Genomic DNA, 26,071 nt, shown 5'->3' with positions numbered 1-26,071 from the left:
GGCTCTCTCAGTCCATCCCAGGCTCTCTCAGTCTGTCCCAGGCTCTCTCAGTCTGTCCCAGGCTCTCTCAGTTTGGTCCAGGCTCTGTCTGTCTGGTCCAGGCTCTCTCAGTCTGGTCCAGGCTCTCTCAGTCTGGTCCAGGCTCTCTCAGTCTGGTCCAGGCTCTCTCAGTCTGGTCCAGGCTCTCTCAGTCTGGTCCAGGCTCTCTCAGTCTGGTCCAGGCTCTCTCAGTCTGGTCCAGGCTCTGTCTGTCCCAGGCTCTCTCAGTCTGTCCCAGGTTCTCTCAGTCTGTCCCAGGCTCTCTCAGTCTGTCCCAGGCTCTCTCAGTCTGGTCCAGGCTCTCTCAGTCTGGTCCAGGCTCTCTCAGCCTGTCCCAGGCTCTCTCAGTCTGTCCCAGGCTCTCTCAGTCTGTCCCAGGCTCTCTCAGTCTGGTCCAGGCTCTGTCTGTCCCAGGCTCTCTCAGTCTGTCCCAGGTTCTCTCAGTCTGTCCCAGGCTCTCTCAGTCTGTCCCAGGCTCTCTCAGTCTGGTCCAGGCTCTCTCAGTCTGTCCCAGGCTCTCTCAGTCTGTCCCAGGCTCTCTCAGTCTGTCCCAGGCTCTCTCAGTCTGGTCCAGGCTCTCTCAGTCTGTCCCAGGCTCTCTCAGTCTGTCCCAGGCTCTCTCAGTCTGTCCCAGGCTCTCTCAGTCTGGTCCAGGCTCTGTCTGTCCCAGGCTCTCTCAGTCTGGTCCATGCTCTGTCTGTCCCAGGCTCTCTCAGTCTGTCCCAGGTTCTCTCAGTCTGTCCCAGGCTCTCTCAGTCTGGTCCAGGCTCTCTCAGTCTGTCCCAGGCTCTCTCAGTCTGTCCCAGGCTCTCTCAGTCTGTCCCAGGCTCTCTCAGTCTGGTCCAGGCTCTCTCAGTCTGTCCCAGGCTCTCTCAGTCTGTCCCAGGTTCTCTCAGTCTGTCCCAGGCTCTCTCAGTCTGGTCCATGCTCTCTCAGTCTGTCCCAGGCTCTCTCAGTCTGTCCCAGGCTCTCTCAGTCTGTCCCAGGCTCTCTCAGTCTGTCCCAGGCTCTCTCAGTCTGTCCCAGGCTCTCTCAGTCTGGTCCAGGCTCTCTCAGTCTGTCCCAGACTCTCTCAGTCTGGTCCAGGCTCTGTCTGTCCCAGGCTCTCTCAGTCTGTCCCAGGTTCTCTCAGTCTGTCCCAGGCTCTCTCAGTCTGGTCCAGGCTCTCTCAGTCTGTCCCAGGCTCTATCAGTCTGTCCCAGGCTCTCTCAGTCTGTCCCAGGCTCTCTCAGTCTGGTCCAGGCTCTCACAGTCTGGTCCAGGCTCTGTCTGTCCCAGGCTCTCTCAGTCTGTCCCAGGTTCTCTCAGTCTGTCCCAGGTTCTCTCAGTCTGTCCCAGGCTCTCTCAGTCTGTCCCAGGCTCTCTCAGTCTGTCCCAGGCTCTCTCAGTCTGTCCCAGGCTCTCTCAGTCTGGTCCAGGCTCTCTCTGTCTGTCCCAGGCTCTCTCAGTCTGTCCCAGGCTCTCTCAGTCTGTCCCAGGCTCTCTCAGTCTGTCCCAGGCTCTCTCAGTCTGGTCCAGGCTCTCTCAGTCTGTCCCAGGCTCTCTCAGTCTGTCCCAGGCTCTCTCAGTCTGTCCCAGGCTCTCTCAGTCTGTCCCAGGCTCTCTCAGTCTGTCCCAGGCTCACTCAGTCTGTCCCAGGCTCTCTCAGTCTGTCCCAGGCTCTCTCAGTCTGGTCCAGGCTCTCTCAGTCTGTCCCAGGCTCTCTCAGTCTGGTCCAGGCTCTGTCTGTCCCAGGCTCTCTCAGTCTGTCCCAGGTTCTCTCAGTCTGTCCCAGGCTCTCTCAGTCTGGTCCAGGCTCTCTCAGTCTGGTCCAGGCTCTCTCAGTCTGTCCCAGGCTCTCTCAGTCTGTCCCAGGCTCTCTCAGTCTGGTCCAGGCTCTCTCAGTCTGTCCCAGGCTCTCTCAGTCTGGTCCAGGCTCTGTCTGTCCCAGGCTCTCTCAGTCTGTCCCAGGTTCTCTCAGTCTGTCCCAGGCTCTCTCAGTCTGGTCCAGGCTCTCTCAGTCTGTCCCAGGCTCTCTCAGTCTGTCCCAGGCTCTCTCAGTCTGTCCCAGGCTCTCTCAGTCTGTCCCAGGCTCTCTCAGTCTGTCCCAGGCTCTCTCAGTCTGGTCCAGGCTCTCTCAGTCTGTCCCAGGCTCTCTCAGTCTGGTCCAGGCTCTGTCTGTCCCAGGCTCTCTCAGTCTGTCCCAGGTTCTCTCAGTCTGTCCCAGGCTCTCTCAGTCTGGTCCAGGCTCTCTCAGTCTGGTCCAGGCTCTCTCAGTCTGTCCCAGGCTCTCTCAGTCTGTCCCAGGCTCTCTCAGTCTGGTCCAGGCTCTCTCAGTCTGCCCCGCCCTAACGCCGCACTGGCATGTTCCCGTTGTCAGGAGAGCGGTGGCGACGCCTTTAGAAGGCGGTCCCGGGACAGACACCCGGCCACAGGCGTCACAATCACAGCCCGTGTCGGGAGGCTGGTTCCGGGCCGCTCCAGCACCAGCCCCGGTCGGCAGGGAGGGGGTCCCGGACCGGCTGCAGGGGAGGGGGGTCCCGGACTGGCTGCGAGGAGGGGGTCCCGGTCCGGCTGCAGGGGAGGTTGTCCCGGTCCGGCTGCAGGGGAGGTTGTCCCGGTCCGGCTGCAGGGGAGGGGGTCCCGGACTGGCTGCGAGGAGGGGATCCCGGTCCGGCTGCAGGGGAGGGGTTCCCGGTCCGGCTGCGGGGGGAGGGGGTCCCGGTCCGGCTGCAGGGGAGGGGGTCCCGGACTGGCTGCGAGGAGGGGATCCCGGTCCGGCTGCAGGGGAGGGGGTCCCGGTCCGGCTGCAGGGGAGGGGTTCCCGGTCCGGCTGCGGGGAGAGGGGGTCCCGATCCGGCTGCAGGGGAGGGGTTCCCGGTCCGGCTGCGGGGGGAGGTGGTCCCGGTCCGGCTGCGGGGAGAGGGGGTCCCGGTCCGGCTGCAGGGGAGAGGGGGTCCCGATCCGGCTGCAGGGGAGGGGGTCCCGGTCCGGCTGCGGGGGGAGGGGGTCCCGGTCCGGCTGCGGGGAGAGGGGGTCCCGGTCCGGCTGCAGGGGAGGGGTTCCCGGTCCGGCTGCGGGGAGAGGGGGTCCCGATCCGGCTGCAGGGGAGGGGGTCCCGGTCCGGCTGCGGGGGGAGGGGGTCCCGGTCCGGCTGCGGGGAGAGGGGGTCCCGGTCCGGCTGCAGGGGAGGGGTTCCCGGTCCGGCTGCGGGGAGAGGGGGTCCCGATCCGGCTGCAGGGGAGGGGTTCCCGGTCCGGCTGCGGGGGGAGGGGGTACCGGTCCGGCTGCGGGGAGAGGGGGTCCCGGTCCGGCTGCAGGGGAGGGGTTCCCGGTCCGGCTGCGGGGAGAGAGGGTCCCGGTCCGGCTGCGGGGGGAGGGGGTCCCGGTCCGGCTGCGGGGAGAGGGGGTCCCGGTCCGGCTGCAGGGGAGGGGTTCCCGGTCCGGCTGCGGGGAGAGGGGGTCCCGGTCCGGCTGAGGGGAGGGGAGACCAGGAGCCGCCGGGTCCCGACGCTTTGCCAAGGTACGTTCAAATTCCGACCCAGGACCGGGGAAAGACTGGGCTGTGACCCGGAGCCCGACGCCAACGGGACTTGTGGGGTCCCTAGGGTAGGAGGTCTGGACCAGGTGGGTGGTCAGTCCCGTCCCCTGGGTGGGGATCTGGTACCAGGGGATGTGAGTCAGTGGGTGGTCAGTCCTGTCCCTTGTGGTGGGGGGGTGTCTGGCACCAGAGAAAATTGTTGACTTCAGGCGAGTTTTAAAGAGATTTAGACCAGATCATGGGTAGGAAAGGTTGAGAGGGTGTGTGGGCTAGAACAGGCCCTTCAGCCCAACTTATCCATGCTGACCCAGTTGGCATCCTGGATTAGTCCATAGCCTTCCAATCCTGACCGGTCTGTGAATCTATCCAAATGTCCATTGATCTTTTCCCCATTTCTACAGCTTCCTCTGGCTGCAGATATGGACCACTGTCCAGCCCCTCTTAAATCTCCCCCACCCCCACCTTAAACCCATGCCCTCTGGGCATTCACTTTATCCATGCTGCTCAGAGTTTTATGGACCTCAATAAGATGGGCCCTCAGTCTCCAACACCCCAGGGAATAGAAACCCAAGCAAACCAGGAGGAGGGTATTTTTCAATGTGGAATTTGGGGTATTGTATTCAGTTCTGGTCACCTCATTATAGAAACTATGCAGATGTATCAGAGAGGGTCCAGAGGAGATTCACCAGGGTGTTGCCTGAATTGGAGAATGTGTCTTGTGGAGCTAGGTTGACAGAGCTGGGGCTTTTCTCTTTAGAGTATGGAAGGTAACTGAATGGAGGTGCATGAGATTATGAAGAGCTTGGGTGGATGGCCACCACCTTATTCCTGGGGCAACAGCAGCAAACACCAGAGGATATGTGTACAATGTGAAGGAAGGGAAGTTCAGAGGACATGTCAGGGATAAGTCTGTTTACACAGAGAGTGGTGGGTGCCTGGAATGCTTTGCTGGGGTGATGGTGGAGGCTGGAACATTGGGGGGCATTTAAGAGATTCTTAGACATGGATGGAAGATGATTAGAGGGTCCTGGGTACAAGGGAGGGAAGGGTTAGATTGTTGAGGAGTAGGTTTACATCGTGGGCTGACGGGCTTGTCCTGGGATGGAATGTTCTGTGCTCTCCCTCGAAATCAACCCTCCAGTTCTGGCAACAACCCAATGAATCTCCTCTGCACCTTTTCCACCCAGTCCGATAATTGGCATTCAACATCACATCCTTGCTCTTATATTCTAGTCCTCTTGAAATGAATATTTCAAATTGAGGCTTTACAAGGCACTGGTGAGACCTCACATGGGGAATTGTGAGCAGTTCTGGGCTCTTCATTTAAGAAAGGATGTGCTGACATTGGAGAGGGTTCAGAGGAGGTTCAGAAGGATTATTCTGGGAATGAATGGGTTATATGAGGAGTGTTTGACGGCTCTTGGCCTGGACTCGTTGAAATGTGGAGAATGAGGGAGATCTCATTGAAACATTTTGAATGTTGAAAGGTGTGGACAGAATCAATGTTGAAAGGTTGTTTCCCACGGTGGGAGAGTCCAGGACAAGAGGGCACAACATCAGGATTGAAGGGCGTCCACTTAGAACAGAGATACGGAGGGATTTCTTCAGCCACAGGGTGGTAAATCTGTGGAATTTGTTGCCACAGGTGGTTGTGGAGGCCGGGTCACTGGGTTCTTGATTAGCCAGGGGAGAAGGCCGGGCAGTGGGGCTGAGTGGGAAAATGGACCTGCTCCAGGAGGCAAACCAGATGGGCTGAATGGCCTATTTTACAGGGCTCACGATGATCAGAATTGCACACATTCATCCCTGTGAGATCTCACCAGCACTTGGAGAGCTGTATCATTGTTTGGAGATAACAACCTGCTGTTTCTCCCTCCCTCTCCCTCTGGTCTGAATGTGACCAGAACCCGTTGCCAACCTGAGCAGATCTGTGCCAGGCAGAGGGGAAGAGCATCAGACATGAGGAGGGGTTGCATCAAGAAATGGAACCGGGAGGAGATGCTGAGCGATGAGCTAATGGCCGCCACCATCGGGAATGTTGATTGGCTGCGGCTGAGCCTGGACAAGGCGAAGAATAGGGTGGCGGTGGATTGTCAAGTAGGTGGTCCACCCTGCCCTTGTCCATCCGACACATCCCACACCCTCCATCCCCCCACATCGTTCTCACCACCAGCTGTTTCCCTGAGGGCAGGAGGGTTCAGGACCAGCCCCAACCCCAGTTGTGGACTCGGCAGATATCCTGGACAACACTGGAATATTCCAACATCCTCCACGCTGTCCCATCACACTCTCCCAGGGGCAGACACAGAATGAAGCTCCCTCTGCACAGACCCATCACACACTCCCAGGGTCAGACACAGAGTGAAGCTCCCTCCGCACTGTCCCAACACACATTCCTGGGGTCAGACACAGAGTGAAGCTCCCTCCGCACAGACCCATCACACACTTTCGGGGTCAGACACAGAGTGAAGCTCCCTCCGCACAGACCCATCACACACTTTCGGGGTCAGACAGAGAGTGAAGCTCCCTCCACACCATCTATCACCAGAATAAGGTGATGAGTTACGTTGGAAGTGAATGAGCACATTTGTGAGATTTTACTTTGGCCCTATATCTCGGTGTGACTACTCACTGCTGTCTCTCACCGTGTCTGTGTCCTTGTCTCGCCAGGGCTACAACACCATGCACTACGCTGCTCAGAGCGGATGGCTGCAGGGCCTGAGGGTGTTGGTGGAAGAGTACCACATGGACATGAATATGCCTGACCCCAGAGGCATCTGCCCCCTGCACCTTGTCCTCAACAAGGAGCACGGGTCCCACGCTGACCACTGCCTCAAATACCTACTGGATATTGGAGCTGACCCCAATGTGTAGGTGATCACAAGCCGCTATAAGACGCAGGGACTCCTGAGGGGTGTCTAAGGGTCCTGAAGCAGCAGGGGTTGGACAGAGCCCTCTGAGGCACGAGTTTACTATCTATGCAGCCATTGGGAACCTGGTGGGTGGACGGTGATAGAGACCAGCCCACAGGGGGAGGGGAGAGCATAGACCCTCCACAGTAGATCAGATCTCAAAACACAACGGTGTGTTAAATCACACCTCCCCAATACCCCCACTCATGCAACCTCCAGGGCAGGAGGCTGAGCAGAGAATTGGGAGGATGGAGGGTATATGATCAAGACCAGGGACAGAGAGTGTCTGCGAGGGGATGGGTGTCTGCAGGGGTGGGTGTCCGAGAGGGGGGAGGGGGAAGAGAGAGGGTATCCATTTGGGAGAGTATCCACAGGGGAGAATATCCACAGGGGAGAGTATCCACGGGAGAATGAATTTCCACAGGGGGAGGGGGGAGAGTGTATACGGGGGCTGGGTCAGTGGTCCAGGGGTGTGGTGGGGAGAGGGTGTCCATGGGGGAGAGGTGGTAACAGGGAAAGAGTGTCCATGGGGTGGGGGAGAAGAGTGTCCACGGAGGGGGGAAGCGTGTCCATGGGGGTGGTGGTAAAGAGTGTTCGCAGTGGGGGTGGCGGAAGAGGGGAGCGTATCTGTGGGGGTGGTGGAAAAGTGTACAAAGTGGAGGAGGAGAGAGTGTCCATGGGCGGTGGGGGGGGGGGGTTGGTGGAAGAGTGTACTGAGTGGAGGCGAGAGTGTCCGTGGAGGGGGGGAGAGTGGAAGAGTGTACTGGGTTAAGGGTAGATTGCGGAGGAAGAGTTTTCCGGGGGGGGGGAGGGTAGGGTAGAGCATTCACAGGCAGAGGGGTCAGACTGAAGGGAAGATTCTGGATTGGGGTCCCCTCTCTCCTTTCTATCCAATCTCCAGTGTTGACAGGCATGACTTCTCTTCCAGCCAGACCATCGACGGTCAGTCCCCACTTCATCTTGCAGCCAAGGCTGGTTTACTCGACTGCATTACCATGTTGGTGGAAGCAGGAGCCAACGTCATGGTCAGGAACAAGGAGGAGCAGAGACCCCTCGACCTGGCCAGAATCTGGGGTCACCGCACCTGTGCAAGGTCAGTTCTCTGTTACTTATGGATCTCCCAATGCCACCCTCATTGGCAAGCGATTGACCATTATATTCTTTCTAATAAGTCTATGATCTTTATTTTCGTTGCTGGAGAAAAGCAAATCACAGACGTCTACTGAGTTGACACATTAAAGTGCAGGGTGCAAACATGGTGGAGAAACTCTGCAGGTCCCACAGCTTTCAGAGGAAGTAAAGCAAAGTTTTGCCAATGGGAGCTGAAAGCTGGTGTTCATTCCAAGAGGAATAGAATACAAGAGCAGGCATGTGATGTTGAGACTTTACAAGGCAGTGGTGAGCCCTCACATGGAGAATTGTGAGCAGTTCTGGGCTCCTCGTTTAAGAAAGTATGTGCTGACGTTGAAGAGGGTTCAGAGGAGGTTCAGAAGAATGATTTGGGGAAGGAAAGGGTCATAGGAGGAGCGTTTGACAACTCTTGGCCTGGATTCATTGGGATTTAGAATGAGAGGGATCTCAATTAAATATTTCGAATGTTGAAAGGCACGGACAGAGTAGATGTAGAAAGATTGTTTCCCGTGGTGAGAGAGTCTAGGACAAGAGGATACAAATTCAGGATTGAAGGATGTCTACTTAGAACAGAGACATGGAGGAATTTCTTCAGCCAGAGGGTGGTGAATCTGAGGAATTTGCTGCCACAGGCGGTTGTGGAGGTTGGGTCATTGGGTGTATTTACGGCAGAGATTGAGAGGTTCTTGATTAGCCAGGACATCGAAGGTTATGGGGAGAAGGTCAGATCAACATTTTGTGCCTTTGTTAGAAACCTGGTAAAACAGGCAGTCAACTGAATAAAGAGGTGAGAGGGAGGGGGAAGAGGAGAGGAGAGGAGGGAGGAAGGGGCAGGGGGAGGAGTACAGGTTCGAGGTCAGAGGTGGGAGGGTATAAGAGAAAGCTGAGCAATGATGGGGAGAGGGTAGCTCTCTGATAGGAGGAGGATGGGAAGCGTATGGGGAGCTGGAGGAAAGGAGGCAGTGGTGTAGGGGAGGAGAGAGACCGACAGATAGCACTCCAAGACCCTCTCGAGTCCTTGCGCTTACACCCCCAGCGGATCTCACTTGCCATGACCTGCCACTTCGCCGCACCCACTTGCTGAACTGCTGGGTCTTCATTATCTGACTCCTGGCGAAGGCCCCGGGCCAGAAACGTTGGTCACCTTGTGGTCGCTGTGTAGTTTTGTGTCTCACACTCGACCCCAGCATCTGCAGACTTTCTTAGAATACAGTGGAGGGCTTCAGAACACCACGTATCAAGAAGATTGACTAGGATGTTAGCCAGACATCAGGAACTGAGTTCCAGGGAAAGGTTAAACAGGTTAGGACTTTATTCCCTGGAGCGTAGAAGAATGAGGGGAGATTTGATAGAGGTATTTAAAATTATGAGGGGGAGAGACAGAGTGGATGTAGGTCAGCTTTTTTCACTGAGGCTGGGTGAGATACAAACCAGAGAACATGGGTTAAGGGTGAAAGGGGAAAGGGGAAAGGTTTAAGGGGAACTTCAGGGGGAACATCTTCACACAGAGTATTGGGGGTGTGGAACGAGCTGCCAGCCGAGGTGGTGAATGCGGGCTCATTTAAGAAGAATTTGAACAGGTACATGGATGGAATGGGAGAGCTATGGACTGGGTGCAGGTCAGAGGGACTAAGGAAAAAAAATGGTTTGGCACCAACTAGACGGGCCAAAGTGGCCTGTTTCTGTGCTGAAATGTTCTATGGTATATGATCCCACCACAAGACACATATTCCCCTCTCTGCCTTCCGCAGGGACCAGTCCCTCCTGATTCCCTCATGCACTCATTCCTCTCCACAGTACCTTCCCCTGCGACCACAGGAGATATTCCCCTTGTGCTGTAATGTTCTATGCCTGATCTGGCCTGTGTGAGGGTCGGTCCTTGTGTTGCAGGTACCTGGCTGACCTGATGTGGAAATCAAACGCGAGGGTGCTCCTCAGGGAGACGCGGAAGCTGCATGAGCTGAAGTTGGTCTTGCTGTCAGAGGAGAGGCAACTGCGTGAATTGGAACAGGTAGAGCAAGCCCTAGGCGGCAACGAGGGGCCGGGAGCACACCCTCAGTCCAGACACTCTATTCTGGGTCAGGGCTCAGAACCTGGGAGTGGAATTGTCGATATGTCACAGGCCAGCCGTAAGAATCTCTGAAGGCTGAAAGGATGGATGGTCAGATTTCCCCCCCACCCCCAGGGTAGCAGCATCACACACAAGTGGACATGTGATTAAGATGGGGGGGAGTTCAATGGAGATGGGGGGGAGTTCAATGGAGATGGGGGGGGGGGGGGAAGAATCATTTTTTTTATGCCCAGAGAGTGTTGGGTGCCTGGAGTGGGCTGTCAGAGGCAGTGGTGGAAGCAGATACAACAGTTGTGTGTGAGGTAGGCGCATGGATATTGAGTGGAGTGATGGGATCATATGCAGGAAGCAGGGAGTTAGTTTGATTTGATAGACTGAGGCCACCCGCAAATTGGAGGGACACCTTGTGTTCCATCTGGGCACCCTCCAACCAGACATTGGCAAGACCTTAAGATTATAGGAGCAGAAATAGGCTATTCAGCCCATCGAGTCTTACCTGCTATTTAATCATGATCCATTTCCCCACTCAGCCCCACTGCCCGGTCTTCTCCCCATAACCTTTGCCGCCCTGGCTAATCAAGAACCCATCAATCTCTGCCTTAAATACACCCAATGGCCCGGCCTCCACAACCGCCTGTGGCAACAAATTCCTCAGATTCACCACCCTCTGGCTGAAGAAATTCCTCCACATCTCTGTTCTAAGTGGATGGCCTTCAATCCTGAAGTTGTCCCCGACTCTCCCACTGCTGGAAACAACCTTTCTACATCTACTCTGTCCATGCCTTTCAACATTCAAAATGCTTCAATAAGATTCTCCCCCCTCCCCCCCACCACCACCTCATTCTCTCAGACAACACCCCAGTAAATCTCTGCAACTCTTTCTATCTTATTGACATTTTCCTGTATTTTGGTGACCAAACCTGTACACAATACTCCAAATTTGCCACATCAATGTCTTGTACAACTTTAACATAACATCCCTGTACTCAATACTTAAATTTTGAAATTCTCTGGGGCCGGATGCAAAATACCAGATTGCTGTGTGAAGTTTCGGAAGGTTGGGGGAGTTGGGGATGATGCTGAAGGTTGTCGTAGGTTACAAAGAGATACAGATGGCGTTGAATCCTGATAAGTGTGAGGTGATCGGAAATCTGATGCATTTTTGAAGGTCAAACCAGAAGGCTGAGTGCAGGGTTAATGGTCAGTTACCTAGGAGTGTGGATGAACAGAGGGACCTTAGGGTCCAAATCCATACATCCCTCAAGGTCATCGCACAGGTCAATAGGATAGTTAAGAAGGCCTATGGGATGCTGGGCTTCATTAAAAGGGGGATTGAATTCAGTAGAGAGGTCATGTTGCAACACTACAAATCTCTGGTGAGACCCCACAGAGTATTGTGTTGAGTTCTGGTCATTACAGGAAGGATGTGAAAGCTATGGAGAGGGGGCAGAGAAGATTTACTAGAAAGTTGCCTGGATTGGAAAATAAGTCTTATGAGGCAAGGTGAGCAGAACTGGGGTGAAGGACAAGAGGAGACCAAAGCTAAAGGTTCAATTATTGTCATGTAATGCACTTTTACCTCAGTGGTTCTCAACCTTTTGCCACTCACATACCACTTTAAGTAATCCCTCTGCCATCAATGCTCTGTGCTTAAGGTGGGAAGTAAAAGTTTGAAAACCACTGTTTTAATCGTCCCTCATTGACTCGTTATGTGCACGGTTTCAGAACCCCAAAGGAAATGGGCCAATGACAATTTTTCTCAAGCAAAATATTTCAAGAACTAGAGCAGTGGTTCTCAACCTTCCCTTCCCATTTACATCCCACCTTTAGCAATCCCTTACTAATCACAGAGCACTGATGGCACAGGGATTACTTAAAGTGGGATGTGAGTGGAAAGGAAAAGTTTGAGGACCACTGTGTGCCAAAAGCTCTCTCAAAGACCCTATCCACCTGACATACTCCCTCTCCTCCAGCTCCGGGTTGTGTGTAGAGCAGATGAAATGACCAGTTGATTTGTGTTGATGTAGGAAAGGCGGGAGCAGCTGTCCAACGAGCTGTACACACTCTGGTTGGAGAGGAAGGGTCTGCCCGACACAGTGAGGGTGGCTCCAAGTTTGTACCAACCACGCAGCACCCCATCGCAGGAGACGCTCAGGGAACCATGGGAGACGCCAAGCATGGACGGCAAGGTGCGGGGCCTGGCTTGCCGATCGAAGGTCACCAAACCGGGCACTGCAGAGGCTCCAGACTGCGCTGCACCTGCCAAGGGTGGCGTCTGCTGGTGGCACCTGCTCCAGCCGCATGACTTTGGAGCTTCCTACCAGCTGGAGGTGAACCGGCGGGGGGCTGAGCTCAGGCCGAAGGTGGACGGAGGGGCAACCAGGCCTCTGCCCAACCTGCCCCTTCACATCCTCCAGCGCGAGCTGTTCCCCGCCTCCACCTCCCAGCGGCTGAAGGTGCCTGAGGGGTTCGCGCCCCTTCACATCTTTGACATTCCCAAGAAGCGGCCCATGCCCCCGGGAGAGTGGCTGGAGCTTGGAGTGACCCTCTCCAGCCCCACCAGCACCTCTCCTCATTCTGAAGGGGCACCCCGATCTGTGACCAGGCCTTGCTCCTCCCCACAGGGCAGCACTGGGTCTCACAGGGGACTCGGACCACCGCCAGCGGTGACCCCAGACTGTGGGGCAGCTCTGAGGGGAGGATGGGTATTACAAAGGCCTCAGGTCCCTGCTGGAAGACACCCCAGCCCACGGGGCAACTCCAAGAGGAGGAATAGGTCTCACAGAAGTTTCAGGCATCCACCAGCAGAGTCCCCAGCCTGCAAGGACATTCACCAGCAGGGACCTGAGCCCATGTGGACCCCCACCAATATTGACCCCAGCCCTTGGACCAGCCTGGAGGGAGCAATGTAAGGCCTGAGCAACCCCCTCAACTGGATTTTCACCCTGCCCCCTTGGTTCAGGAGACAGGACAACAGCATTCTCCCTCCTGGCCTGAACAAGTCAACCTGAAAACAGGAGCAGAAGGAATTCCCTGGCTGTTCATGTCTTCCCCAACCACCCCACCATCCCATCCCTCTATCCGACTCCACACCCTTCCAACCAGGCTCCACATCCACCCTGTGGTTGGATGATGGTCACCCTTTCATGAGGCGGCGTGAGGGCAGACCCAGTGACCTGGGTTCCAGGCCTAACTTTTGTCCAGGGTCTGGTCTGGATGTTGGGCCCTGAGTCTGAACCCTGGCTCTTGGACCAGACTCAAGGGTGATGGGTCTGGGACATGTGCCTGACCTGGGTCCTGTGTCCAGGACCAGTCTCCTGGCCCTGGCCTTCCTGGGTCTGGCTCCTGGCCTGGGTGTGAGCTGCAGGGGAACACCTCCGACCAGCAGAGGCATCAAATGGGAATGTGGCCCCAGCACCAGCCCGACCTCTTCCTCCCACCCCGGGGGGGCCTTAACTAGGCCAAGAACCCCAAGGCCGGACACTGGGAAGCTCTGCTCTTGCAAATAAACCGGCCTAGCTGCAGGTTTGCTTTTATTCTTTACAGAAATAGTCAAGGAATTAAAGCTCACATCACAAATTCCATCCTGCCTCACTTGACAGAAATCATCACTGCTGCTTGTATGCTTGTGAAGGGAAGGAGAGGAGGTTGGGGGAGTCTCACTGCTTTGTAACCAGCCTTCACAGAGGGATGGGGACCGTGCTCTGTCACAAAACCATCCCAGCTGTGGATACCAAGGTGGTGGGATTCCACGGGACAGACGTCAGCTGGGTTGCCCTCCAAACAAACAGACATCAGGATATGGGTGGGAAGGGGGGGAAGCAACAGATCAACAAGCAAACACAGTTTGGATCCACAACCCAGCAACAGGTGTCATTAAACAGGCACTTTCACCATCCTTCGGTGAACCCACTCCCCCAGCGCCCCGTTACTGACTGTACCCCCCACTGACATTAATCCCCTCCCTCACACCATCCCTGTGACTCCTCCAGCACCGTTACTGACTGTACCCCCACTGGCATGAATCCCCTCCCACACCCCGACCCTCAGTGACCCCAGCTCCCCGTGTCGCTGACTGTACCCCCCCCTCACACCGTCCCTCAGTGACCCCTCTCCTCCCAGCTCCCCGTGTCGCTGACTGTAACCCCCCCCTTCCTCACACCATCCCTTAGTGACTCCTCTCCCCCAGCCCTGTACACCCCCACTGAAGCCATCACAGCTCCAACTCTTTTCCCCGTAACCCCTCTCCATGGAACACTCCCCCCATACAAATTCCTCTTCCCTTCCATAATAATCACCTAGTGCATGACTCAAAATGTTCCTCCGTTGGGGAGAAAATAATCCAGTCAAAATAGTTTAAAAATGTGTGGTTAGCCAGGAAGCGAGGAGGAGAGACCCTCTGGCAGGATTGCACCAAGACTTGCATTGAGCCCAGTAGTTTACTGGAAGCATCAGTGGCCAAGTGTACACTGTTATCAAAGATGATGCAATGCATGGGAACTCCATTAGATTCTCCAAATGGAACTAGATTGGTTTTTCATTGGTTCAAAGTCCTTTTACATTCCAAACTGTGCAAAAATGTTTAAAATCATCAACATCAATTACTCCTGAGGAGGCGAGAGCAGTTAGTGAAGAAATGAATCCAAAATGAATTCCGAGTTGGTGTCCAAGGACAGAGCTCATCGTTCTCCATTTTATTCAGTCTCTTGGTCTCTGCTCCCCTCTCTTCCACCTCTCTGACAGTTCAAGCACAGCTCTGGCTGGCACCTGCCCAGAGCTGTCAGTAGATCTTCTGTCGACTGGGAAGGATGGCCTCCTTGATGAAGGAGAAGATCACCAGGATTCCCGACCTCTTATTCCTCTTCCCCTTGGTGAAGTAATTTGACACAACGTCGTCTGTGGGCAGTAAAGTCATCATCAGCCAATCAAACTCTCCCTCAAATGAACTCATTCACCTGCAGTCCAATCCAAGGATACACGCTCAAATCCAACAGTGACTGGGGGCGTGGGGGGGCAGGGAGCAGATACAGTCCCAGAAACATGGGTGTTTGGCACACTACCCTTCATTGGTCAGGGGATTGAGTACAGGAGTAGGGACATCGTGTTACAAGACGACACAGATAGCGCCAGCACCTTAGGTTCGAATCCCATGCTGTCTGTAAGGAGTTTGTACCTTCTCCCCGTGTCTGCCTGGGTTTTCCCCGGGGGGGGGGGGCTCCGGTTTATCCCACCCTTCAAAATGTTCCGGGGGCTGTAGGACAATTAAATGGGCCAGAAGGGCCTGTTACCGTGCTGTATGTCTAAATTTAATTTGAACCTCCCATCACCATAAACTATACTGACAACCCCAAAAAAAGATCTGTCTGCACTACTGAAACATCACTTACTGTACCTGTGAATACTTATTTATCCTCAGTCCTGGTTGCCTCATTACAGGAAGGATATGGAAGCTGTGGAGAGGGGGCAGAGGAGATTCACCAGGACGTCGCCTGGATTGGACAACGTGTCTTATGAGGCAAGGTTAGCAGAGCTGGGACTTTTCTCTTTGGAGTGTAGAAGAATGAGAGGAGACTGAACAGGGGTCTACAAGGTTATGAGAGGCATAGATAGGGTGGACAGCCAGCGTCTGTTTCCCAGGGCAGGAATAGCAAATACGGAGAGGACGTCTGTTTAAGGTGAGAGGAGGAGAATTTAGGGGAGATTTTTTTTAGAGTGGTGGGGGCCTGGAACGCATTGCGTAAGCAGTGGTGGAGATACTACAATAGGGGCATTTAAAAGACACGTAAATAGACACATGGATGTAAGCAGATGCGCAGTGCCGCTGGGGCTCACTGGAGCGCCAATCTGGCACCTCATGGGGCCGCTCTCCCCAACCCCTACTGCGTGCTATTCTGGACATGCAAGGAACCTGTTTCTTCCGTGACCAGTCTTCCTCCTTCCTAACCTACCACTCGCTCTCAATTACACAATGCCAAATACAACATGGCGTCCACCAAGGCCAGGTCTCGCAAAACCTCCTTGTTGCCTTTCTTTGGTGCGCTCCGGCGCCAAAAGAATTAGCACTGCACCCCTGGATGTAAGAGAAATACAGAGTTATGGGTGTGAGGTTCTGAGAGGCACAGATAGGGTGGGGGGGCCCTGTTTCCCAGGGCAGGAACTGCAAACACCAGAGGACATGCATACAAAGTGAGGACAGAGGTTGGTTTTATTTTCACACACAGAGTTATGGGTACCTGGAATTTATTGCCAGGGGTGGTGGTGGAGGCTGGTACAAAAGGGACATTTAATTGTGACAGATTTTTTATATTTTATGTTGTATATAGAATGTTTTTGGGAGATAAATTGTGGGGTTTTTTAAAGTGTAGGTCACAAACAAACTCAAACACTTCACAACACAGAGCTCTGGTCAAGCCAGATAGTCCATGCTCCGAGTGCCTTCACAACCTTTGAAGGATGCCTATAGATCCTTCACAAGTAGGTGTTAATTGGACCTGCTGTGGAAAAATTGATTATTGTTTTGGAAAGCAACAGATGAACGAACTCAGAAGATTAGGTCCAGTGCCGGAGTCTGTCTGAGTGCAGTTTGATGTTCCAGGAAGGTCATGTGGTTTTGCAATCAGAGGGAATCAAACATGTTTTCCTCTAAGTGCGACAGAGAGAGAAATAAAGAGACTGCTGGTTTTCTGCAGTGGCTTTTGGAAGCTTGTTTGAAAACCCCATTTTGAAGACTGGTTGTGACTGCTTAGTTCAGCCTGGTCAAAGCCCTTGTGGTCCACACAAGAGGAGAGGACTGGCTGTATAATGTTTCACTTGAAATAAGAGAAACAGAAAAGGAACTCTGGTGACCTGGAGGAAAGAGGCAATCATATGGAAAACCCTTAACAGGCAAGTTATAAACATCCACTTATAAACATCTGGATAGACAGGGTCTGATCAGGAGCACTCAACATGGATTTGTGGGAGGAAGGTCATGTTTGACCAATCTGATTGAATTTTTTGAAGAGGTGACTAGGAATGTGGATGAGGGTAGCGCAGTGGATGTTGTCTATATGGACTTCAGTAAGGCCTTCGATAAGGTACCACATGGAAGGTTAGTTAGGAAGGTGCAGTCTTTAGGTATAAATTTTGAGATAGTCAAATGGATTGAACATTGGCTGAAAGGGAGAGGCCAGAGAGTGGTAGTGGATAATTGTCTGTCAGGTTGGAGGCCGGTGACCAGTGGTGTGCCTCAAGGATCTGTATTGGGCCCATTGTTGTTTGTTATATACATTAATGATCTAGATGATGGGGTGGTGAATTGGATTAGTAAATGTGCAGACGATACTAAGATAGGTGGAATAGTGGATAATGAAGAAGGTTTTCAAGGATTGCAGAGGGATTTGGGCTGCTTAGAAAAGTGGGCTGAAAAATGGCAGATGGAATTTAATGCTGATAAGTGTGAGGTGCTTCATTTTGGTAAGAAGAATCAGAACAGGACATACGTGGTAAATGGGAGAGCATTGAGGAATACAGAAGAGCAGAAAGATTTAGGAGTGACGGTACATCGTTCCCTGAAGGTAGAAACTCACGTGAATAGGGTGGTGAAGAAGGCTTTTAGTATGCTGGCCTTTATCAATCATTGCATGGAATATAGGAGTTGGGAGGTGATGTTGAGATTGTATAAGACGTTGGTGCGGCCTAATTTGGAGTTCTGTGTGCAGTTCTGGTCGCCTAATTATAGGAAGGATATAAACAGAGTGGAGAGAGTGCAGAGAAGGTTTACCAGAATGTTGCCTGGGTTTAAGCATCTGGAGTATGGGGAGAGATTGGACAGATTGGGTCTTTATTCTTTGGAGCGTAGAAGGTTGAGAGGGGATTTGATAGAAGTATTTAAGATTATGAAAGGGATAGACAGAATGGATGTGGATAGACTATTTCCGTTAAGAGGAGGAAAGATTAAAACAAGAGGACATGAGTTAAGAATTAAGGGGCAGAGGTTTAGAGGTAACATGAGGGGGAACTTCTTTACTCAGAGAGTGGTAGCTGTGTGGAATCATCTTCCGGGAGAAATAGTGGCGGCGGAGTCAATTGTATTATTTAAGAAAAGGTTGGACAGGTATATGGATGAGAAGAAGATGGAGGGTTATGGGCATTGTGCAGGGAGGTGGGACTAGAAAGGGGTGTTTGGTTCGGTGCGGACTAGAAGGGCCTAATGGCCTGTTTCCGTGCTGTAATTGTTGTTATGTTATGTTAAGTTTCTTCGGCAAGACACTGATAATGGCTGATCAGAAGGAATCAGTTTGTGTCAAACCAGCAACAAATCTCTCTCTGAAAACTGACAAGAACCTTCCTAAACAGTAACCATTTACCTTTCAAGCACCAGAGCCTGGTGAAGATTCATAAATGTTAAATTCTGTGCACAGTCTAAGAATTGCCTGATACCGGTGAATTTGGAGGAGTGAGAAGTGAGATTGAACTGTAAATCAAAGAACTTTTCTGAACTTACCCACACATTACAAACATGTGCTTAGAATTAGAAGGGGGTTAAGTTAATAGTAATAAGTTAAAGTTTGATCCTGTTTTCATGTTTAAAGAAAATTAAAAGTAACTTTTCTTTAAGTAACCATTTGTCTTGGTGAATTTCTAATGCTGCTGGGTTTTGGGGTCTTCTGGGCCTGTCACATAAGACTCTTGGACAGGCACATGGCTTAAATAAAAATAGAGGGTTATGAGGTAGAAAGGGTTTAGTATTTTTTGGTAGGAATATTTTGGTCAGCACATCATCGAGGGCCGAAGGGCCTGTACTGTGCTGCAATGTTCTATGCTTCTGTCTTGGCATACTGGGGTAATGTATACCATCATAGTTGGTGTATCTCATGTTTCTGTCTGGCAGCAGCAAGTCGGAATTGCCGTGCATCTGAACATTGTACTCCTGTATATAACAATAAAGTCTCACCACTCTTATGCACATGAACAAGCGAGCGGCCCCATGTGCCTAGCGGTGCTCACCTCCATGTTGGATTGTGGATGGAAGGACATTCTCCCCAGCAGACAGTGACACGAAGAAGGAGAAAGGAGTTATCCAGAGGCACATTGTGAAGTAGGCCAATACCTGGACACAGCATAAAGTTCAAAGTTCAGGTTTATTATCAGAGCACACACGTGACATCACATACAACCCCAAGACTCTTCTTCTCGCGGGCCAGGCAGAATTTCTACCTGTCGGGAATGCAAACCGTACTCAAGAAGAAGATACGTACTCAAATGAGAGAAATCTAAGGTTGTAGAGAGAGAAGGACGAGGTAGCTGAGTCATCGCAATGACCAAGCGAGCAGTTGAATTATTAACCAAATGGGCATGTGCCTTTATCGCCGGGGTTTCAGTGTTGTGGTCTCTCTAATGTCAAGGGGACCAGAAATGAGGGTCAGGTTTACTGTCACATGCAGTAACAGAGGTTGTTTTGTGAGCAGACCCATGAGACATCTCATACATAGTACACGCAGGACACAGTGCCGAAGGCAGCATCATTTTACTATCATGAGGTTCACTCAGGAGTCTGATTACAATAGGAAAGAAATTGTCCTTGAATCTGCTGAGCGAGATCATCACAGCATAGAAAACAGGCCCTTCCGGTCTGTGCCAAACTATTTTTCTGCCTGGTCCCACTGACCTGCACCCAGTCCATAGCCCTCCATACCCCTCCCATCCATGGACCTGTCCAAATTCTTCTAAATGTTAAAATTGAGGTCACATTCACCACCTCAGCTGGCAGCTTGTTCTACACTCCCATCCAACCTCAGTGAAAAAGACCTGCTTACATTTACTGAACATTTACTCTGTCTGTCATAATTTTGTCAACTCCAACCTCCCTCCAGGAAATAAAGTCCTAACCTGTTTAACCTTTCCCTGTAACTCTGTTCCTGAAGTCCAGGCAACATCCTAGTCAATCTTCTCTGCACTCTTTCTATCTTATTGATAGCTTTCCTGTAGTTAGGTGACCAGAACTGCACACAATGCTCTAAATTTGGCCTCACCAATGTCTGATACAACTTCACCATAACATCCCAACTCAACACTTTGCTGTCTAAATCCTCAGGAAAGGAAAGCTACCGCCTTCACAAGAGGGCACAGCTTCAGGATTGAAGGGCGTCCATTTAGAACAGAGATTTGGAGAAATTTCTTCAGCGAGAGGGTGGTGAATCTGTGGAATTTGTTGCCACAGGTGGTTGTGGAGGCCGGGTCATTGGGTGTATTTAAGGCAGAGATTGACAGGTTCTTGATTAGCCAGGGTGGCAAAGGTTATGGTGAGAAGGCCGGGCAGTGGGGAAATGGATCAGCTTGTGATTGAATGTGTTGTAACCGTGGCCAGAAATGTTAAATAAGGAACCGAACTCCCACTCTTGGTTACCCAGAGTAATGAAATCTCAGACATAGAGGTTTCCCAAAACACCGTGTTCTTAACTTTGACTCTCCATAGACTACTTACACAAAATGGCGTAAACTATTTATAATATTTGCACAAAGCTTGTGACTTCAAGTCACAAGGCAATCTCGTGAGTCCTTTAGTTAATGGATGGATCCCACTCCTGGTGAGTGTGGGTCACTCTGATTAGGACTCCCTAGCAGAATGGTGGGGCAGACTCGATGGGCTCAATGGCCTATTTCTGCTCCGAGCTCTTCACCTATTCTGGGTGCTTCATGCAAAGGACAACTCTCCCTCGCCCTCCGACGATTCCCAAAAAGCAGCCAACACATTAAAGGACTCATCTCACCCCAGCCAAAGTCTCTTCACCTACCCCCACCCCCCCCCGCCTCCCACCCACCCCTTCCCAACAGGAAGATTCGCAAGTGTGGGATCACCCGCCACAGCCCCTACCCCCCCCCCCCCACCCTCTTTCTGGGCATCAGCCTGATTTCTGGCACTCCTGAAGACTGTCCCAGCCCGAAACTTTGTCGGTGTTTTGCTTCCTGTGGATGCTGTGCGACCTGCAGCACTTTTTCATAGGACAGTTTCTATCTCGATGGTATCAGACACATAAAGGAACCACAATATAGTAAAATTACGTTCTCATTTCTCTGACCAAACTGACGTTTTAAAATTTTTGAACATTTTATTTACAACACAGTAGAAGTTCCCATGGTAGGAATAATCTGTTTTCCATTTTAAATTTAGACAGACAGGCCCTTCTGGCATACAAAGCTGCACCGTCCCATTTTCCTACAACCCCAGATGTTTTTTTAGAGGGTGGGAGGAAACCAGCGCACCCGGGGAAAACCCACACCGGGCACGGGGAGAATATACAAACTCCTTACAGACAGCGCCGGCTGTGAAAGCTGGTCACTGGCGCCGTTATTACAATGCACTAACCATGCCACCCTGTAACCCTGCCCTCGTGTATGATGTCTGACTTGTGCTATGTATGGGACGTTGAACAGGTCTGCTCGCAAAAGAATCTTTATCACTGCACCTCAGTACATGTGACAATAAACCTGAACCAAAACTGGCCCTGGGCATCCTAAGTGTTCTACTGAACCCTTCAACTCAGGGCAACAAGATTGGCATTGAATCCTGATATCTGCAGAGGATTAAGTTCTGAAATGGTTCCACACCTTGGTTTCACGTTTGCCGAAGTATTTCCCCCAACGTCTTCCGTTATTGTTGACAGTTTTGAAGCTCCCGTTTCACGCCCACCAATGGAGTTCAACAAGTCTGCAGATGCTGGGATGGGTGGAGTGTAGTGCACAAATGTGCTGGAGAAATTCGGCACCATCACGTGGCATCCAGAGGAAGGGTCACCAACATTTCAGGCCTGGCCCTTCGATAGGAGTATCTAAAAGCAGGCAGGCACCTGAATCCTGAATGAAAAGGTGTAGGGGGGGAAGGGGGAGGGGAGCACAGGCTAAAAGTTAAAGAGGGCCTCGGTAGATACAAGTGGGAGGGTCAAAGAGAATACAAGATGAGAAGTGACGGGGAGAGAGGGCAGCTCTCTGAGAGAAGGAAGGGAAGGGGGGGTGGGGAGCTAGAGGAAGGGAGACAGAAGGTCCTCTTGCCTGTTAGCCTGTACTCCTCCCACTGCCCCTTCTTAAATCTCTTATTTTTTTCAATTTTTAAAATTAAATTTATACATACAGCACAGTAACAAGCCCTTTCGGCCCATGAGCCCGTGTTGCCCAATTACACCCAATGGATACAACCCCCAGTATGTTTTGAAGGGTGGGAGGAAACCAGAGCCCACGGGGAAAACCCATGCAGACATGGGGAGAACATACAAGCTTTTTGCAGACAGTGCGAGATTTTAACCTCAGTTGCTGGGGCTGTAACAACGTTGCGCTAACCGCTACGCTAACCGTACCGCACTCATCTCTCCTCCCTTTCAATCTCCCCACCTGTTTTTTCAGGCACCTGCCTATCTCTGCTTGGTGACTAAGGCCTCAGGCCCGAAAAGTTGGTCACCCTTAACTTGCTCTGGCTGCTGTGTGACATGCTGAGTTTCTCCAGCGTGTTTGTGTGTTGCCCGCAGCCACTATTGGCCTGCCCTGACCCAGTGGAATGAGTCATCGGCCTGTGGACTGGAGAAGGGGAGAGGTTGTCCAACACATCCTCCCACCTCCCTCTTTTCTCGGCCACCATGCCCCGTCAGAGGCTCCCATGTTGCCAGGGAACGGACGGCGCCAAGAAAACCCATGTTTTGGCATACGCGAGGAGTGCCCCGACAGCTCACAGGCCAACAGCGGAAATGGCAGCTGAACCCTTTACCTCAGCGAAGGGGTAGTACTCCTCTGCAAAGTGTTGGAAGGCCAGGTAGTGGTTAAAGATTACCAGCACTGTGGGGAGACAAGGAAACAGAGTCAAATTCCTCCAGAAGACCATTTACACGACGCCACATTGTGCCAACAATGCTGGCACGGATAGGAGCATCAGGAGGACACTCTACCCCTCGAGCTTGTTCTGCCGTTCAGTAAGGAAATGAGTGGTCTGATTCGAACCCACATCGCCGTTCACCTCTACTAACTCCTCATCGAGGATCAATCAAACCCTTTGCTTCCCTCCAAATTAGAGGCCTGCAACCCTCTGACAGAAAGAAAATTCACCTTGTGTCTTTGAAGGGCCATCCCTTATTCTAGAATCTTCCCTTCACCCACCAAGAGAAAACCATCCTTTCACCCCTCCACCATCTGTCGCACTGTGTAGAGGTTGACCTGACAGAACATGTGGGAGAGGGCGTCACGGTTAGCGTAGCAGCAACCACAACGCTATTACAGCGACCGTGATTCGAACCTGGCACTGTGTGTTTGTACATTCTCCCTGTGACTGTGTGGGTTTGCTCCAGTTTACCCCTAATTAATTACATAACTGTTTATTTTTTTACTGTATAACATAGAACATTACACCACAGTAATGATGTGGTACTAACCCATATATTCCTTTAAAAAGGCGTTTCTTCCATCCATGTGCCTGTTTAAGAGTCTCGTAAATGCCTCTAATGTTCCAGCCTCCACCATCACCCCCGGCAAGGCATTCCAGGCCCTAATGTCGCCCCTAAACTTTCCTCCTTTCACTTTGTACACACGTCCTCTGGTGTTTGCTGATCCTGTCCTGGGAAACAGGTGCTGACCGTCCACCTCATCTATGCCTCTCAGAATCTTGTCGATTCCTCTCATCCTTCTTTGCTCTGCTAAACCCTGCCTCATAAGATTTAGTTCCCAATCCAGGAAATATCCTGGTAAATCTCCTGGCAATGCTTCCACATCATTCCTGTAACATATAAATTATGGGGATTGTAGTTTAATTGGGATATTTGGCTGGCACAGACTCATGGGCCAGAAGGGCCTGTAACCATGCTGTATGTCTAAAAAAAACCAAAGGTTTTTCAACCATATCTCAGGACATACAAAGTTTCCGTCATCTCTTGTCAACTCTGGGAACTCCAAGCTAACGCATGCCCAAACTGTTCAACTTCCCCGCACGAAACCTCATGATTCGATGGTGGAGCAGACTCGAGCCAAATGGCCTACCTCTGATCCTTTATCTTATAGTCTGAGGCAACTTGCCCATTTTAAGCATCTTTCAATAAATCTTCTCTCAGATGCTTCCTACTGCATTAAATTCCTCCCTTAAATAAGGATATTGGACCTGGACCCAGTACCCAGCAATGGTCTCACCAACAATCTGTCTTACCACTGATCTTCTCACGATCAGTAAGATCAACAAGCTGTTTATAGATTCGCTCCCCAGCCCACGTCAATGGTGCTGAGGTGGAGATAGATACATCATCAGGTTTCCAGTGGTGAACATCTCCAGCGACCTGTCCTGTCCACCCACATCCATGCAGTGGCCAAGCACACACCAGAGCCTCAACTTCCTCAGAAGCCTGAGGAGATTTGGCACGTCCTTGCATCCCTCAACACCTTCTGCAGGTGCACCACTGTCAGGGTAAATCACTGCATGGGACAGGAACTGCTCTGCCCAAGACCACAAGTATCTGTTGTAAAAACACAATGCTGGAAAAAGCTGGTCAGTCTACTTTATATAGAACCATAGATCATTACAGCACAGAAACAGCCCCCTTCAGCCTTTAGTCTGTACCAAACCATTTTTTTGTTTGCCGGGTCCCACTGGCCTGCACCCAGTCCACAGCCCTCCATACCTCTCCCTTCCATGCACCTGACCAAGTTCTTCTCATTAATTCCCCTCATGTACCTCTATCAAACTTTCCTTCATTCCTCTACACTCCAGGCCTAACCTGTTTAATCTTTCCCTGTAACTCAGATCCTGACGTCTAGGCAACATCCTAGTAAATCTTCTCCACACTCTTTCTAACTTATTGAACTCTTTCCAGTAGTTTGGTGCCCAAAACTGCACACAATACAGCAAATTTGGCCTCACCAATGTCTGAAACAATTTTGCCATAGCATCCCAACTCCTGAACTCAATACTTTGATTTATGAGGCCAATATGCCAAAAGCTCTCTTTACAGCCCTGTCCATCTGTGATGCCACTTTCAGGGAATTAAGTATCTGTATTCCCAGATCCCTCTGTTCTACCCCACCCCTCAGAGCCAACCATTCACCATGAAAGTCCTTTCTTGGTTTGTCTTTCCAAAATGCAACACCTCACTCTTATTTGCATTAAATTCCATTGGCCATTTTTCTGCCCATTTTTCCAGCTGGTCCAGATCCCTCAACAAGATTTGAAAACATTCTTCACTGTCCACAACATCTCCAATCTTAGTGTCATCTGCAAACTTGCTGATCCAATCGACCACATTATCATCCAGATCACTGATGTAGATGACAAACAACAATAGGTCCAGCACTGATCCCTGAGGCAACACCACTAGTCACAGGCCTCCAGTCTGAGAAGCAATCATTGTGGCTTCTCCCATCCAGAGCCATTGTTGAATCCAGTTCACTACTTCACCATGAATACCCAGCATCTGAACCTTCCTGACTAACCTTCTGTGTGGAACCTTGTCGAAGGCCTTACTAAAGTCCAGGTAGGCAACATCCACATGAGAATTCATCAACCGTCCTCTTAACCCCCACAAAAAACTTAAGATGGTTAAACACAACCTACCACACAGTCATGTTGACTATCCCTAATGTGTCCCTGTCTATCCAAATAATTGCATCTCTTAGAACACCTTCCAATAATTTACCTACTACTGACATCAGCCTCACCGTCCTATAATTTCCAGGGTTATTTTTGAAGCCTTTTTTAAACAATGGAATAACATGAGCTCCCCTACTATCCTCTGGCACCTCACCCATGGCTAAGGACACTTTAAATATTTTGATAGAGCCTCTGTAATTTCTCCAACAGCCTCTCTCAAGGGCTGAGAAAATATCTTGTCAGGTCCTGAGGCTTTATTCACCCTTATTTGCTTTCAGACAGCGAGCATGTCCACCTCTTTAATCTGTACAGGTTTCATGACCTCACTGCACGATTCTGTGCCCATTTCCTGAGCAATACTGATGCAAAAATCCATTTAAGATCCCCCCCATCTTTTTTGTCTCCGTACAAAGCCGACCACTCTGATCTTCAAGGGACCCATTTTGTCCCTTACTCTCCTTTTGCTCTGTAGAAACCCTGAGGATTTTCCTTCACATTGTCACCAAACCAACCTCACGTCTTCTTTTTCCTTCCTGATTTCTTTCTTGAGGTTTTTCTTGCATTTTTAAATCCTCCTCAAGTCCCTCATTTGCTCTGTGTTGCCTCTACCTCTTCTACACCTCTCTCTTCTTCCGAACCCGATCCCCAATATCCCCCGAAAACCAAGGTTCCCTCTGCCTGCTAACCTTGCCTTTAATCCTGACAGGAACATACAAACTCTGTACTCTCAAAATTTCCCCTTTGAAGATCCTCCACTTACCTCACATGTCCATGCCTGAAAACAACTTATCCCAATCCACCACATT

The 26,071-nt window shown here is 51.4% G+C and overlaps 2 protein-coding genes across 3 annotated transcripts in view; one reads left to right on the top strand and one right to left on the bottom strand.

Annotated features, from left to right (window-relative positions):
• The first annotated feature begins 2,466 nt into the window (after positions 1-2,466).
• ankrd53 (ankyrin repeat domain 53) lies at positions 2,467-13,197 on the top strand. 2 transcript variants are annotated; one of them, XM_069923403.1, is made up of 6 exons: positions 2,467-3,541; positions 5,464-5,656; positions 6,230-6,429; positions 7,400-7,564; positions 9,493-9,613; positions 11,701-13,197. In XM_069923403.1, the coding sequence occupies exons 2-6, from the start codon at positions 5,519-5,521 to the stop codon at positions 12,583-12,585; spliced, it is 1,509 nt and encodes a 502-aa protein (XP_069779504.1). In that variant the 5' UTR covers positions 2,467-3,541; positions 5,464-5,518; the 3' UTR covers positions 12,586-13,197. The 2 variants fall into 2 exon arrangements, with proteins under 2 accessions (XP_069779504.1, XP_069779505.1); XM_069923404.1 differs by lacking the exon at positions 2,467-3,541 and adding an exon at positions 3,563-3,645.
• Positions 13,171-26,071, bottom strand: part of tex261 (testis expressed 261) — a 26,495-nt gene continuing 13,594 nt past the window's right edge. The window contains exons 4-6 of the mRNA XM_069923406.1: positions 22,410-22,477; positions 18,662-18,764; positions 13,171-14,569 (exon numbers count right to left, since the gene is read on the bottom strand). Of these exons, the coding sequence (XP_069779507.1) occupies positions 14,454-14,569; positions 18,662-18,764; positions 22,410-22,477 (287 nt within the window). The 3' untranslated portion in view covers positions 13,171-14,453. The remainder of the gene's footprint in view (positions 14,570-18,661; positions 18,765-22,409; positions 22,478-26,071) is intronic.

This window comes from Narcine bancroftii, chromosome 3 (assembly GCF_036971445.1).
Source record: "Narcine bancroftii isolate sNarBan1 chromosome 3, sNarBan1.hap1, whole genome shotgun sequence".
Classification (NCBI taxonomy): Eukaryota; Metazoa; Chordata; class Chondrichthyes; order Torpediniformes; family Narcinidae; genus Narcine; species Narcine bancroftii.
This window is presented reverse-complemented; position numbering and strand designations above follow the sequence as displayed.

What these genes read in the sequence shown, in the direction of transcription:
- ankrd53 (XM_069923403.1), top strand. Translation starts at nt 5,519, where the DNA reads ATGAGGAGGGGTTGCATCAAGAAATGGAACCGGGAGGAGATGCTGAGC. An exon ending in ATTGGAGCTGACCCCAATGT is followed by an intron (nt 6,430 to 7,399) that starts GTAGGTGATCAC and finishes CTTCTCTTCCAG; the next exon opens with CCAGACCATCGACGGTCAGT. An exon ending in GGTCACCGCACCTGTGCAAG is followed by an intron (nt 7,565 to 9,492) that starts GTCAGTTCTCTG and finishes CTTGTGTTGCAG; the next exon opens with GTACCTGGCTGACCTGATGT.